The sequence below is a fragment of the Delphinapterus leucas genome, chromosome 13 (assembly GCF_059928025.1).
Source record: "Delphinapterus leucas isolate spDelLeu-1000000601 "Yukka" chromosome 13, BTC_Dleu_Yukka2, whole genome shotgun sequence".
In the NCBI taxonomy this organism is placed as follows: Eukaryota; Metazoa; Chordata; class Mammalia; order Artiodactyla; family Monodontidae; genus Delphinapterus; species Delphinapterus leucas.
The window spans coordinates 68848185-68865310 of NC_143141.1; the positions used below are offsets into that span (position 1 = coordinate 68848185).

Here is a 17126-nt window from a genome sequence, read left to right on the forward strand (position 1 = left end):
ATACCACAAAGAGTTAAGTTGCCAAATTACTGAAATAAGAATTAATAGAACAATATGTGCTTAGGGGTTCAGTGGATCACTTCAGGCTAAAAGAATCAGGAAGTCAAAGGTATGCTCTAGGTCTCGAAAAATGGGTAAGATTTGTCTAATTTTCTGGAGGGAATTGGTGAATTCCAAGAAAGAGTAAAACTACTGGAGTTGGGAAAGAAAATTAAATGAACCAGTTTCACAAAACAAAATAGGGAGACAAGACTGGAAAGACTGCTAGAGGCCAGATCATGGAGGTTACTGAATGCCAGGCCAAAGAATGAGCACAGAGACTCAGAAATCTTAACTCTAAAACACTAACAGGGGGCAAATACTTGCCTAACCTAAGTATATACTGATGACTCTTAATCTAAAGAAAATGCATTTATAAACATTTTTTGTGAGATACAGATAATTTAAACATATACAGTAGTCAACAACGGTGGTTTAAAATTCACCATCTTGGCCATCCAAGTGAATACCTATACATACAAGTCCTGCTCCCATTTTTCGATTTCCAATCAACACCAACAGACTACCCATAACCCCATAAACTGAACCTATCCATAAGACTACTCTATCACCCAATAAAACTCTCTATCCCCTTAAACCACTTACATCACGACTCTTTATCCCCTTTAACAAAGATGTCTTTCCTCTGGGGTAGAAAAGAAGGTGGCTCACTGCCCATGAACTGGAAAGAGGGGTCATGTTAGGGCCATCATCACTACTGGCACCTTCTGCCCATTCTATTTATAGGACTGTCACCCTCTATTCATCATTAAAGCCAAACCTACTAAGTACCTACATATTCCAGGCAAAACATAAAATGCAGCATTCCTTCCCCAATCATCTGAAGAAATGACACACACAGGACCCTATACAACCTCTGGTAATTATTATTAATAAACTGCACTTCTCACATATGAAAACACTTCAGAATTTGTCCATTGTTACTTTCAAACTTTTTTTGTAATCCTTTTGTTTTATTTGCCATAAACTCTTCTACATAATTTTAATCACATACTACTCAATTCTCAATGCATGGCTGTCCACCATTGTATCCAATCCCATACTTTCTAATTAAATGTTCCAACATACCTCAACTAAGGTATCCCAAATCAGTGCTATAGTTTATATATCTACCTTTACACTTACATTATGTATCTAAAGCCCTCCCCTTAAGTAATCTACCATTAGAGTGACTGTTTTCTTCCCTTTCATGAACAGGCACATTCATATTTGTCCAATTTCCCCAAATCATTTATAACTAACTCTGGCACATATAATCTTTCTGAAGCACGGCCTCCAGATATAAAATCACCCTGTGAGAGTCCTCTTTCTACTGAAAACATTTAAGACTTTTGTTAATATGGCTTTTTATAGAAATTCAAGTATATATGTTACCACTTATTCAAAATTTAAAGTCATGAAAGACAGTAATAGATACCGTTTAAAGATAAAGGTATATAATAAAAAACATAAAGACACATATAAGAATGATAAAACCAAATTAAGGATAATGCTCATGGGGGAGGGAGAGTTGAAGGAATGCAAACCAGGAGGGACACACAAGACTTCAACTCTATTTGTGATGTTTTATTTTTTTTAACCAAGTCGAGAATACATGGTTGTCTGCCACAATTGTTCTTTATACCTTTTCATATGTGAAATATATTTAAGTGAGTTTAAGAGGAAAGAAATCCAACTATTAATGAGAAGCACCCTCTCATACAGAGTGACAAGCTGTTATGTCCAAGTTGCAGTAAATGCTCATTGCTACATCTGGGACACCACTCCTGTACTTTACCCAAGCCAAGAAAAGAAAAATTTCAAGACTACAATACAAACTTTCCCTTAGACATATTTTAGATGTGTTACAGGTTTATTTTCTATAGCTATACACAGCCCATTTCTTTCACAATGCTCACAAAAACAAAAATTAAATCCTTTAACTTTGTATACCTAGATTCCCATTTACTCTTAAGTGTCTCAGACAGTAAATCAGAATAACGACCTTTCCTTATTTGTCTCTGTTAAAATATAAGTGAATGGGTAAGACCACTTCACTACTTCCACTTGGCTAAATATGGACAGTCATACACATTACATCTCTGTGCATAAGTCTAACTCACTTGTATACTAACTTTTCAATATCAATTTGTAACATCTAAATTAAGCCACTCATTCTATCGCAAATGAAATGTCTCAGCCAAACGTAACCTAGCCAGGGCAATTCCAAAACACTCCACCCCAGCCCACCGAGCGTTCATCTCATGCATACTCAAAGTCCCATCCCTGGACCAACGTTTACACCAGCCAGAACTGCTCTCCTCCAATGGTGAGCCTCACACGCGCCTCCGTATCCCAACTTTCAGCTCGCAGTGGTAAAACCAGCTGAGAGGGCCGAAAGTTTCACCTAGTTCGGAACCCAAAGGAAATCTGTAACTCATACACCGCAGGTGCCGAGTTTCTCGTCCCTGGTCAGTAGAAGGTGGAAGCCCCGACCTAGGGAACAAGAGCTAGTCTTCCATGGCGTCCTCCCGAGTCCTAAAGTCGTCGACGGAACAGTTCAGGCACCTGGCCCGCCTACTTCCCTCCCCGCCCCCACTCCAGACCCACCCCACCCCCAACCCGGGCGCGAAGCCTGCTGTACATCCCAGCACCTGCAGGTCCCAGGAACAGACACGGATCCACTTCTCTCCACAAGAGGGTAGGGCTTGGATGTCGCCTCGGACGCTCGCCTCTGGCCACCGGCCTCTCACGTCGGGACCAACACTGCGACCCTGTCGCTTTCTGATCTAAGAGAAGGCAGTACCGACACCCTCTCCAGGACCTAGCAGGGGGCCTGGGCTTCTCCGGTACTGAGCTTCTAGGCCTCCTCACCTCTCTCAGAGAACCAACACACACCGGACGCTCAAAGCCCGAAAGGCAACTCCCACCACTCCCCGCCTCGCCCGTCTTTTCTTCCCAGCTGCCGCCGCTGAAAAAGCCAAGTCCTAAGGTCCTCCTCAATCAGCTTCCGGGCCTCCCTTCACAGCCAGGCCTGAGCCCCCAGCCCTGCCCTCCGCCACCCGCTCCAGTCACGCCGCTTCCCTCCTCCGGAGGCCGAGCCCCGGGGCTGGGCGGCTTCCTTCCCCAGCATCCCGGGGCCCGGCTCCTCCCGCGGCCGGCCCGGCCCCCGCCCGGCGTGCGGCACACTCACCGCTGAGCGCCGAGGCCTGCAGGGTGGCCCCCGAGGTGCCGTCGATGACTTTGATGGTCCCGCGACTGGTGACGGCCAGGATGGCGTTGAGCGCCGGGTGATAAGAGAGGCTGTGCAGCCCTTCGGCGTCGCAGCGCATGCAGCCGTCCCGCAGCACCAGCCACTCGGAGACCCCTGCCGCTCCCGCCCCCGCCGCCGAGGAGCAGCCCGGGCCCGAGGCCGCCGCAGCCGCAGCCGCCATCTTCCGGCCTGCGCTCAGCACAATCACACTGGAAGCGGCTCAGTGACAGTCCCGGGAGGTGCAGCACCACCCCCAGTCACCATCCGGGGCCGGGGGGCAAGCCGAGCGCGTTAGCCGGAAGTGAGGTCAGGCGCCGGCACGCACGCGGGACGTCGGCCGCGCGCCCGTAGGGGCCAAGCTCAGAGGGAGGCTGGCGAGGGAGGCTGGCGAAGGAGGGGGAGAGGGAGATAGAGAGGCGGGACCCGGGGCGGGAGGGGGAGGCGGGCGGGAGGAGCATGCGCGGGAGGGCTAGCGCGTGCCACGCGCCTCTGGTCTGGCCAGCTACGCGTCCGCAACGTCCCAGTTTTTTTCGAGCCCGGGGAGTGGCCGCAGCCTGCGCCCCGCCCAGCTCCCCTGCTCCGGGCCGCGGCGGGGTGGATGGATGGAGAGTGGGGGGTTGGGACGTGTATTTCCGCTAGGCGAGGACCCCGGCCGGTGCGACCTGGCCGAGACGCCTTGAGGCCCGTTGCTACGGTTCCAGCTGCGCCCGGACCGTTCCCAGCAGCGCGGTGCAGCGGTTTGGCTATGGCGCAAAGGAGACCTCAGGTCTGGGCCTCGGCTTAGCAGTCTGAAAAACGTCTAGTCTGGATTTGGAGAAACCGAGCGACTTCCCCAAGCCCACGCGTATTACATCGCCCCCCGTCCCATCCCCAAATCTTTCTGTTGAACAGAAGTGCCAGATACGAGGTGCTGGAAGCGTATAGTTACGCTTAGTTTCTTTATCCACATTCCAAACGCAAAACTTGTTAATCGGTGTGTATGGGTGTTGTGGGACTGAAGTTAAGTAAATTTACAAATCCCCCTCTGGAGCATAACAATGCTTTTTTTTTAACTTTTTATTTCAAAATAATTATTATACACAGTTAGTTGCAAATATAGTACAGACTTATGTGGTCTGTCACCCCAAAACCCGTAACCTCTATCTAACTGTGAGAAAAACATTGGACAAACCCAAACTGAAGGTCATTCTATAAAATACCTGACCAATACTCCTGAAAGATAGAGCGGTCCTACTTACCCAGAGTCCCCTAACAGTTACATAATTGTAGTTCAATATCAAAAGCAGCGATTTGACATACGATGTGTGTATAATTCTATGTCATTTTATCACGTGTAGATTCATGCAGCACAATCAAGGACTATTCTGTGTATTGGGGGAACATTGTATTATCCCGGAAAGCCTAATTTCCTCTTCCTTAAAACCTAATCAAAGTTCTACTGAGAGGCTTAAGAATCATTTGTTAAATGTGTAGAATAGGATGTGACATATAGTAGGTGCTCAATAAAAGTTATGAATGTTAATTACCTTCCCACATTCCTGCAGGCATCCTTCAGGAAATCTTCATGAATTATCCCAACTACATCTTAAACCTGTTTATTCATATGCAAAGTTGTATTTATATAATCTATATATTCATTCCATTTTAGAATGGCAAATATGCCATTTTTATCCGATGTTGGGAGGTAACATATAATAAACTGGGAAAAATACCCAAGTATTAAAGTCTAAATGAATATCTGATATTGAGTCACTGTGGCTTCATTTATCTGTGAACTTGGGCAAGTCACTTATACATTCTGAAAATGTTCCATCAAGAGTCAAATGGAGATGATCAAATTATTTCCCCTACTTTTACGAGTCTTTGTGAAAGTACTTGTAAACTGTAAAAATGGAAACACTGGGAGGTTAAATGGCTTGCCCAAGGTCTCACAGCTTGTGAGGAGTATAATAGCATACTAGAGTTTGAACTCGGACAGTTTGACTCCAAAACCCATACTCCAAACTTAAGCCTCCTGCTCAAAACTTCAGTGTCTTGAGCTAAATAAAGGAGTGCAAATGATCAAATCTAAATGTAACTGGAGGTATCCTTCCAAAACAGTTTTTTAAATCAGAGGACTGAAGCTGAAACTATAAAAACTGCCATTTCAAAGATTTTCTCTCTCAAGACCCATTAGGGCCAAACTTTTCCATTAATCTGAAAGGTTCCCCTGAATAGGCCTTTAATACAAATCAAGTCCCCCATCTTGTTGGTAGGGAAAACAAACTAGTAACCTGAACACTAAATTTAAACTTAGTGTACTTTAATGTGCTATATTGAAAAGAATAAAAGGCATAGTTTTTTCTGTTAGACTGTGTTACATTTTTTCATTGGAACAAAAAAATATAATTCTTTCTGTGAATTTAGATTTCTTTCACCTGTAAATTAGCTTTCTCCAAAGCTCATTACCCAGAAGATGTCCCGAAATACAACACTTTCATAATCAAAAATTTTTGAGAAAGAACTCCCTCTGTATTTCTCCTCTTGGGAGATTTATCATACATACTAGCATATCAATACTGTTTAACCTCCTTTTATCAACATTTCACAAACGCATATAACCATAGAACCCTGAAAAACCAGTGTTGCAAAGAGCAATCTTTAGTGAAAATTGCTGCTTGTTTTTGTGAGTATGTATTTTTGTTTGAGCACTGGATGAGACCTCCAGACTGCAGTGAAGTGTTTCAGGACCCAGGGTAAGATTCTTGGAACTGATCATGGAAATGAAATTAGGCAAGACTGGGTGAAGTTTAGCATCAGCTGTGTTGTTAAGGTCTTTCTGCTCGCGGAGTTGAGAGCAAATACTCCTGACATTGAAAATGTACTGATTTTCATGGCTATTCTATTTTGAAGCGGTGGCCTTTTGAGGGCCTTCAGCCCAACCATTGGGCACAGGTGGTGATCACCTAAAGGAAGTAGAAATTCTCACAATCATTCTGGAAAGAGAAATCTGCTGGAATCAGACATGTGGACTCAAAAAACAGGACTTATTGATACAGAAAAAGCATTTTGATAAAAATCCAACATCCTATTTGTAGTGAGGTGGATGAACCTAGAGACTGTCATACAGAGTGAAGTAAGTCAGAAAGAGAAAAACAAATACCGTATGCTAACACATATATATGGAATCTAAAAAACAAAATGGTTCTGAAGAACCTAGGGGCAGGACAGGAATAAAAACGCAGACATAGAGAATGGACTTGAAGACAGGGAGGGGGAAGGGTAAGCTGACATGAAGTGAGAGAGTGGCATGGACATATATACACTACCAAATGTAAAATAGATAGCTAGTGGGAAGCAGCTGCATAGCACAGGGAGATCAGCTCGGTGCTTTGTGTCCACCTAGAGGGGTGGGATAGCGAGGGTGGGAGGGAGACACAAGAGGGAAGAGATGTGGGGATATATGTATATGTATAGCTGATTCACTTTGTTATACAGCAGAAACTAACACCATTGTAAAGCAATTAGACTCCAATAAATATGTTTTAAAAAATCCAACATCCATTACAAGGAAAAAAAAACCACCATATTTAACAGTAAAATAATGACTGCTTTCCCTCTAAAATCAGGGACAAGTCAAGAACATCCACTCTCATCAGTCCTTTTTAACACAGTACTGGAAGTTCTGGAACTTAATGGAAGTCACTGCAACAAGGCAAAAAAAAAGAAATAAAAGGCATAGACAGAGAGAGAGAGCAGAGTTTCTCACCCCCTCCTGCCCCTCTCTTTCCCTTGTGCAGTCACTGGTGATGGGGAACCAGCCTGTAGTAGGAGGAATAGAGGTGAGGTCTAAAAGAGACAAGCTTCCCCAGAACTACAAGATGTTGATTGGCAGAGGAGTAAGCAGGGGCTCTAGCTGAGTGGAGGCCTGTCTGGAGCCACATAGGAACAGAGAGGTTAAACTGATTCTGGAGCTTACAGAGCAAACACTATCCCTGAAGATTCCCTGGTAAGTACTAGAGGGAGTCTGAATGGATGCCTGAGGTCATGCCATAGGAGCTACAATTGGGGCACATTTATAACATACTCCAGTAAAACCCACAATACACACACACACTTAACCTATATACAAAATTGCATAAAACAAATGCTTGATATAGTAAGGGAATCTGAATTTAGGGAAGAAAAAGAAACTTTGATGACAATAAAGAAATCTTTAAACTAAAAAAAGAAAAAAAAGGTGGAAATCAACAGCCTAATGCCCAATTAACTTCTCTGCTGAAGTTTACGGGGAGATTTGCCTTGTCCCAAAGCAGAATACAATGAAGTTCTAATGATTTCTAATGGAAAGGCTGATCTCCTAGAAATTCTTTCTATCTGGCCTGATATTGACAGCCAGTATATGTATCACTAAAATTCACTCTAAGGACAAAAAGCACAATGAGATACCACTTCACATTCATTAGGATGGCTACTATAAAAAACAAAACAAAACAAAAGAGAACAAAAACCAAAAAAACACAGAAAAAAAGTGTTGGCAAGGATGTGTAGAAATTGAAACTTGTGCACTATTGGTGGGAATGTAAAATGGTACAGCTGCTGTGGAAAATGGTATGGCTGTTCATCCAAAAATTACAAATAGAATTACAATTTGATTCAGCAATTCCACTTTTGGGTACATACTGAAAAGAACTGAAAGCAGGATCTCAAAGACATTTGTACATCCATGTTCATAGCAGTATTATTCCCAATAGCTAAAGTGCAGTAGGAACCCAAGTTTCCATCAATGACAGATGACTGATGACTGTATAAGCAAAATGTGAGATATATATATCTATATATGGATATTATTCAGACTTAGAAAGCAAGGAAATTCTGAGTCATGCCACTACACAGATGAAACTTAAGGCCATGATGCTCAGTGAAATAAGGCAATCACATAAAGACAAACACTTTATGATTCCACTTACATGAGGTACTTAGTTAAATTCTTAGAGACAGATAGTGGAATGGTGGTTGCAGAGGCTAAAGGGAGGAGGGAATGCGGAGCTGTTTAATGGGTACAGAGTTTTAGTCATGCTAGATGAAGAGCTCTGTGGATTGATGGTGGTGATGGTAGCACAATAATGTGAATGTACTTAATGCTGCTGAACTGTGAACTTAAAAGTGATTAAGATGGTACCACTACACACCTGTTAGAATGGCTAAACAATTTTAAACTGACAATAACAAGTGCTGATAAGGATGTGGAGCAACAGGAACTCTCATTCATTGCTAGTAAGAATACAAAATGGGGGCTTCCCTGGTGGTGCAGTGGTTGAGAGTCCGCCTGCTGATGCAGGGGACACGGGTTCGTGCCCCGGTCCGGGAATATCCCACATGCCACGGAGCGGCTAGGCCCATGAGCCATGGCCGCTGGGCCTGCGTGTCCGGAGCCTGTGCTCCGCAATGTTAGAGGCCACAACAGTGAGAGGCCCGCATACCGCAAAAAAAAAAAAAAAAAAAAAAAATACAAAATGGTAAAACCACTTTGAAACACAGTTTGTTAGTTTTCTATAAAGCTAAACACAGTTTAACCATATGAGCCAGCAATCACACTCCTAGGTATTTCCCCAACTTAGTTGAAAACTTATGTCTACACAAAACCTGTACACAAATATTTATAGTAGCTTTATTCATAATCACCAAAACTTGGAAGCCACTAAGATGCCCTTCAATAGATGCATGGATAAGCAATCTGTGGTACATCTGTACAGTGGATTGTCATTCAGTGATAAAAAGGAATATACGATCAAGCTATGAAAGACCTGGAGGAACCATAAGTGCATAAGGCTAAGTGAAAGAAGGCAAACTGAAAAGGCTACCTACTGTATGATTCCAACCATACAACATTATTGAAGAGGAAGAAGTGTGGAGACAGTAAAAAGATCAGTGGTTGCCAGTGGTTAATAGGAAGGGAGGAGCAATGAATAGGTGGAGGATGGGATTTTTAGGGCAGTGAAATAATTTTGTGTGCTTCTATAATGACAGATACACGACATTATGCATTTGTCAAACCCCGCAGAACTGTACAACACAAAGAGGGAACTTTAATGTAAACTATGGGCTTTGGTTAATAATTATGTAGCAGTGTTTGTTTATTTACTATAACAAATATGCCATATTGATGCAAGATGTTAATAATAGGAGAACTGAGTACAGGGGAGCAGTTATATGGGAATTCTCTGTACTGTCTGCTCAGTTTTTCTGTAAATCTAAAACTGTTCTAGAAAACTAAAGTTTATTAATTTTTAAAAATGGTCAAAATGGTAAGTTTTATGTTATATGTATTGTATCACAATTTTTCTAATAAAAAAATTTACTGTCAGGAGAAAACAGAAGCACAGTCCACATTTGTTTCTCATCACTGGGCAGGGATTAGAGTCTCCTCAGTTATTCCAGATTCAGTTTCGTTTCACATCAGTGGTATCCTAGTGTCCTGGAAAGAGGCCAGAGCTAGGGCTGTTACAGGATGTGTATATTTGGGATGTGAATATCATGATTTCTAGGAGGGAAATGCAGTCACAGGGAACAAGAGCACGCTAGCTCCAAATATTGGGTTAGTGCCAAAGATCAGTCTTCATGAAGTTAATATGTATCTAGAGGGTACTGTTTTTTTAAAAATTACTCTCTGTAGTAATTTGCATAAGCTTAGTAGATTGGTGTGAGGTTTTCTGTACTTCAAAAATTGGAGGTAATCATCTTTAAATGTGCCAGTGTTTCTTGCTTTCCTTCTTCTACGTGTTTTTACTGTTTTTCTCACTTCTGCTATCCTCATAGTTTTCTTGCCCTTCCTATGAAAAATGTGATACAGTGTAAAGATGAGAAATCAAACAAATTATCTCACATACATGATGCAGTGTTTGGGAGACATACTGATATGTGCAATTTACTTTGAAATGCATTAAAAAAGATAGATTGGGGATGGATGAATAGAGGAATAGATTGAAGTGGATAGATATGGGATAAAGCAAGGATAGTAAAATGTTAATGGTGGAATCTTTTTTACTATGTTTACTATGAAAGTTCTATCAACTCTCCTGTATGTTTGAAACTTTTCATAATAAAATGTTTTTTAAAATACTTACCAGAATGAAAAAATAAAATTAAACACTTGTAATCCCCCTCCAAAAGAATTCTTTTCCAGTGGAGCTTTATCATTAGTGACTAAGAGCAAGCTGCTAAAGCTTCCTAACTCAGTCACCTCCTGTGTGAAATTATAAAGCTGGACAAAACCAGCAGTTCCCAAAAGCCATTTTATGTGTTGGCAGCACCAGAGTCATTCTGGAGCCCCACCCTAAGCCTATAAAATTAGACTCTCATGAAATCCATATTTTTTAGACAAGTGTCTCATGGGGTTTTAGTATCAACCAGGTTTAGAAACCTTTGGACCACAGAGTCTTTTCCCATTCTGAAGTGGGTACCTGTTTATACTAAACCCTTACTAGGAACACATGTTCTTAAATTTTTTAAGGCCCAGGGATCTTATTAAAATATAGATTCTGGGGGTGGGGATCTTAGATTCTGCATTTAACAAGTTCCGGCTCTGAGGCCAATGCCGGTGATGCCTAGACCATATTTTGAGAATCAAAGAGCTAGAAGATCAGAAACAAGAGACAGGGGAACCCCCTATTTTTTCATAGGTTCAATTCTTCTTTTTGGCCAAACCACACTCACAGGAAGTGAAGCATGTTGAACACCTTCCATTTTCTGAATTTGATATAGAATAATCATATGGAAAAGCCTAGTGCCTTTTTGGTGTGAGCAGTCATTATTTCTGGAGAAAAGCTCAATGTGGCATTTAACTGAAAGTTTTGGATACCTGATCCGCTTACCTTTGACACTTTCAGGCAACGATACAAAAGTTCACCAGGCTGTTCTAAATTAAGGATAGACATCTTCAGGAGCCATAGATATAATAAGGGTAAGCATAGGATTGCAGCCTGAGATTAAAGGAAAAGTCATGGACTGAAAAAACAAACCAAAAAATAGTGGGAACTCACTGGAAGTTGACTAAAGTACCTGGAAATTTCATTTGCTTTCCTCCTTGCTTTCATACGCTACCTGACTTACCTTTCTAATAATATTTTGTGAACAATTATTGAGAATTTATTATGGTCCAGTCACTGTGTTAGGTATTTATTAAGCACTTACTACAACCTCGCCACTAGTGTTAAAGATGAAAGAAACAACAGAACAAAGAAACAGGTGTCGGAATTCCCTGGCAGTCCAGTGGTTAGGACTTGGCGCTTTCACTGCTCGGCCCGGGTTCAGTCTCTGGTCAGGCAGCTAAGATCCTGCAAGCCACAGAGCATGGCTGCTCCTTGGGGATTACAACTAAGTGAGCTAACAGACATTAATCAAATCATCATCAAAAAAATATGTGATTACAAATGTGATGTGTATGAAGGAAAAACTTACAGTGCTATGAAAAAGTGACTAGAGCGTGAAATCAGGCTTTTCAACAAACATGGAAGTCAAGCTGACATCTAACACCTGAAAAGGAAATACCAGTTGAAGAGGAAAGTATTTAGGAGTATTTTGGAAAAGAGAATCTTCTGGGCTGTATGAAGGCCCTGGGGCATTTGGCTTTTTCCCACCAGCGTAGCTGGAGCTGAGTAAGCCGTGGGAAGAATGGCACAGATGAAGTTCAAGAGGAAGGCAGGGGCCAGCTTATGTCGGAGCTGGTAGGTGTGGGCCACAGTAAGGATTTGGGGCTTTACATTAAGTGCAAAGGAAAGCCATTTAACAGTGGAGTGACAGGATCTGATTTACCTTTAAAGAGACCACTCTGACTGCTATGTAAAGAGTAAATTGAAAGGTAACAGCAGGGGGTATTCCCTGGTGTTCCAGTGGTTAGGACTCCACGCTTGCACTTTCTCTGCCAAGAGCCTGGGGTTCAATCCCTGGTCCAGGAACTAAGATCCCACAAGCCAGGCTCAACCAGGAAGCGGCACTCACCTTGGGTAAGGCACAAGGGTAAAGCACTGACCTTGGATGTGAAATTTAAAGAACTGCCAAAACACTCAGTGATCCAGATTAGTCATACTTTAAAAGCAATATTTAAAAAAATAAAATCTACCAACTATGGCCTACAGTCCAGCTCCCTGTTTTTGTAAATAAGTTTCTCTTGGAGCCAGGGCTGAGATCAGCTTAAGAAAATACAACAGGATTGTGCAAGTGCAGATCCTGTCTTTACTAAAAATTTTGATGCTTTTCCACCATTTTTTTGCATTTATTTTGATTTTTAAAAATACTTCATTAAAATATGATTTATCATTGAGGTTTTTGGCACCCCCATAAGTTTTGCACCTCAGGTGAGCGCCTCACTTGCCTCACCCTACAAGAGTAGAAATAGGAAGACCAATGAGGAGATCATTCACCTATTCATTCAGATTTCACATTAAAAGTCCAAATTGATGGTTTTGCTTAAAAGAATCAGATCTATCTACCCTGAACCTGCTCTCCCATATGGCAACAGTTCCAACTCAGTAGGTCTACTGTGGGACAAGGAAGTTCCCCCAGAGGCCTGAGGGGCTCCTGTGATTGAGAATTACTACTCAGAGGGACAAAGTGAGGGACACCTGGGAAGACCAGAACTAGCACAAGATCCTCTGACCCAATCTGTCCTCTCATTACACTGTTTCCTTTGAGCATTAATATCAAATTAATAAAACTGTACCTTTCAAGATAAACAACAAGGATTTACTGTATAGCACAAGGAATTATATTCAGTATCTTGTAGTAACCTACAATGGAAAATAATTGGAAAAAGAATATATATATATATATATATATATATATCTGAACCCCATGATGTGACATGCTACTGGGAAGGACATCACTTTGAAGTTTCTTGCTAAAAATGCACACCTTCAATCTAATCATGAGAAAAGTATCAGGCAGATCCAAACTAAGGGACGTTCTACAAAAGAACTGTACTCTTCACAATTTTAGTACTCTCCAAAAGTTTCAAGGTCATGAGGACAAGGAAAGACTGAGGAACTGTCACAGGCTGGAGGAGATTTAAGGAGACACGATGACAAGATGCAATGTGGGATCCTGGATTGGGTCCTGGAACAGAAAATAGATACTGATGGAAAAGCTGATGAAATCCAAATAAAGTCTGTCATTTAGTTAATAGTATTGTACTGATGTTAATATCCTGGTTTTTATAAATGTACTATGGTTATGCAAGATGTTAACATTAGGGAAAACTGGGTGATAGGTACTCAGGAACTCTCTGTATTATTTTTGCAACTTTAGCGTGTCTAAATTACTTCAAAATAAAAAGTTAACACACACACACACACACACACACACCTTAAAGTTTGCTTTAGATTGATTGAGGCCCTCTGGGATGGACTGAGAGGCAAAGAGAGAGCCAAACTGCTTTGCTCAAGAAATTCACAGGACTTTGGGGAGTGACACTAGAGGAGAGGGGAGAATGTCAAAAAGGAGACAAGTCCCCAACTACAAGGCTCTTTGTGGAGAGGCAGTCATGAAGAGGGAGTGGCTGAGGGACTTTTAAGAAGGGCATCCAACCTGAGGCTCTTTGTTGGGCCATAATGGGCTACCACGTACCCCTTGAGTAAAAGCGTGCTCCGTGAAGGCTTGTGGTTGTACTTTGGGAACTGAATGAATCAGGAGGAGGCACAGCTGTAACACAGGACAACAAAGGGACAACACTGTGTGGGAGGTCAAATGGCAGAGAAAAAAAAAGTCAGCAGAAGCAAGAACTCAAAGACAGAGTCAAATAAGAAATATGTGGGGACCATAAGAATTTCCAGAGGTTTTGAAGGAATACTGGGTTCCCGGGATATTGTCCTTCTGGACTATTTTACTTAAAGCTTACTTTATTTTACACTTTGTCTTTAAAAATTCATTTCCTCTCCCTCTCCCTCTTCCTTACCCATCCCACCTTCCCCATCTCCTTCTGTCTTCTGTTTGCCTGGCTTTTCCTCCTCTTCCGCTAACAGTTAACCACCATTGTTAGTTTTGTACGTATCATTCTAGAAATTTTAAATATTTATTTATTATCGAATATGAGTATATGTTGTCCTTCTTTTTACTGTTATACAATTAGAAGCATACTATACGTAGTTATCTGCACCTTGCTTCTTTTGCTTCAGGATGTTTCTAGAAAATCTTTCCATATCAGTTCATAAACAGCTTCTTCATTCTTCTATACAACTAACAGTAAGCCACTGATTCTATGCATCATAATGTTTTTAACCAGACCCTCTTGCTAGATATTATGGTGATTCTAGTGAAATTGCTAGGTGAAATGTACATGTATTATTTATCTTGATAGATACTGCTAAACTGTCCCACAAAAGGGAATTTTACTTAACTAATTTTACTTAATTTTAAAGGACCAGTTGATCATAGTAAATTGGAGTCTTAAGGGACAAACATGCAAGTAAAACCTGGTTTTCACAAGGTCCTAATGAAAGTCCTAGAGGATCTACCATAGGGTGGCCCAAACCTAAGCACATTAGGGCTACCTTCCTCTGCAGAGCTGTCTCAGTGCTTCTGGGCCTTCCTCATCATTTCTAGTCCATGTTCTTCATTAAATAATGAAAATACCAGCAATTCCACATCTAGGAATATCTTATGGATATGCCTGCAGACTTGTGAAGTGGCATGTGTATAAGACTACTTCTCAAAGCATTATTTGTAATAGCAAAAGAAGCAAGCAATCAATGCATCCATCAGTGGGGGACTGGTTAAATAATGGTTAAAAATCATACAATGGAACACTAGGCATCTGTAAATAAGAATGGAGAGGCTCTTTTTGTGGTGATACAGCATAATCTCCAAGATCTATTGGGAAGTGAAAAATATACAGTGCAGACCAAGGCGTGTAAAGGCCACCACTGTGGGAGGGACAAATACTATACACATATATGCTTGTATTTGCATTAAATATCTCTGGAAGCATACATACGATTGTTTACTTATAAGGAGAATAACTGAGTAGCTGAGGGACAGCCTTGTGAACCTTTCAAATGTTGAACCATATGGATGCAATACCTATTCACAAAATAAAATTAAACTGTCAAATAATCTTTTTTAATTTATTTTATTAAATAAATAAATATTAAATAAAATTTTATTTATTTATTTATTTTTGGCTGTGTTGGGTCTTTGTTGCTGTGTGCGGGCTTTCTCTAGTTGTGGTGAGCGGGAGCTACTCTTTGTTGCAGTGCACAGGCTTCTCATTGCGGTGGCTTCTCTTGTGGCAAAGCATGGGCTCTAGGTGCACGGGCTTCAGGAGTTGTGGCACGTGGGCTCAGTAGTTGTGGCTCACGGGCTCTAGAGCGCAGGCTCAGTACTTGTTGCACATGGGCTTAGTTGCTCTGCTACATGTGGGTTCTTCCCGGACCAGGGCTCGAACCTGTGTCCCCTGCATTGGCAGGCGGATTCTTAACCACTGTGCCACTAGGGAAGTCCCTCAAATAATTATTTTGAAAGGAGAAAAGATTGACCAATAAGTCCATAGTGATTGTAAACACCATAGAGAAACGTTTGATCTTGCATTCAGCACCCCTGCACAGCACCTGGCCTCTAGCTGACACCCTGAGTGGTCCTTCCTGTTTCTGCTCAGTGTACTTCCTTGCACCTTTCAGTCGATGTGTCATTTTAGTGGATAATGTGGATTGGTTCACTCAGCCTGCATTGTACCCTTCTCCAGGGTACCTCCCCGGACTGGAGAGGCTAGAACACTGAAATCTATGGTCTGGCTCCTTTGCAGGTACAGCTCTGGATGTGAATTAGCTTCCACCAATTCAACACATTCGAGTGAGATTTGGAAGGCAAAAGTGAGGTAGACGCTATTTTCCTGTTCCTCTTGCTTATTTTCTTACTTCAGGTGAGGTCATGGGAAAGTGGGGTTTTATTTTTTTACGGTAGCACCTTCAGTGTTCCTTCTACCGCTTCCTGGGGTTTAAGGTGCAGTTACTGTGGCAATAGGAGCCATGTTGGATTCCTGAACCCTGGAATGTATACATGATGTTGGGGTCTTGTACTTGATCATTCAAAGTAGTGGCCTCAGAAGGCAGTTGCCTGGTGAGTCAGTTTGGTATTGTTCTAGGACTCATTACTGAAGTCCCAGCCTAGAACCTGCTCCTTCAGCCCTTTCAAAGATTTCCTAAGCACATAAATCTGCATAATAAATCCCTTCATGCTTAAAATACTTCCAATGGTTTCTGTTTCCTGCACTGAACCCTAGCTGGTAAAATCAATAAGATTTCAGAGAATAATAATATACTGAAATGTTCTGCCCAGACCTTCACGTTCCAATCCAGGTTTTCTAATTACCCCCACTCCAGGGTCCTTCACTGTGATTCCAACCTTGACCCCATGCTGATAAGATATACAGAGCTCAAAATCAGTAGCCATCTGACTTTGCTACTTATCCTGATCTGACATTTGTTCCAAGTTTCTCATCCTTTGGCATAATCTCCCCTCTGGAGCTGAGTTTCTGCACTTGTGACTCAGTTTCTGATTTTTGCCTAACACCCTGGAAGCTGAGTTCCTAAATAGATGGTTAGAACACTGTCTGGATCCCTGATCCCTGCAAGCACTTCAGGCTGGAGGCCAACTCGAAGAGACAGGACTCACCAGCATGGCTGTACAGGTAGTTAAAATACTGAAACAGCCACTCTCCTGGATACCCCAGTGCTTCCTCACACTTCCCCTCCCACCTGGGGGCCACATCGACCCTCCCTACAATGCATCCACTAAAGATCAATGCTCTATCCAGCAGAGTCCTCAAGGCATGGGTTCCAGAGCCATGGTCAGGCTCAATTCT

At 42.0% G+C, this 17126-nt stretch overlaps 1 protein-coding gene and 1 pseudogene across 14 annotated transcripts in view; one reads left to right on the forward strand and one right to left on the reverse strand.

Annotated features, from left to right (window-relative positions):
• The window catches only part of BIRC6 (baculoviral IAP repeat containing 6), a 245498-nt gene extending 242010 nt beyond the window's left edge, over positions 1–3488 (reverse strand). For all 14 annotated transcript variants that reach the window (XR_016395304.1, XR_016395305.1, XM_089922371.1 and 11 more), the window contains exon 1: positions 3233–3488. Coding sequence is in view for 12 of the 14 variants with exons in the window: in XM_089922371.1 (XP_089778497.1) it covers positions 3233–3473 (241 nt within the window). In the remaining 2 variants the exon portion in view is untranslated. The remainder of the gene's footprint in view (positions 1–3232) is intronic.
• Positions 1285–11245, forward strand: LOC149747782 (uncharacterized; annotated as a pseudogene).
• Positions 11246–17126: the final 5881 nt, after the last annotated feature.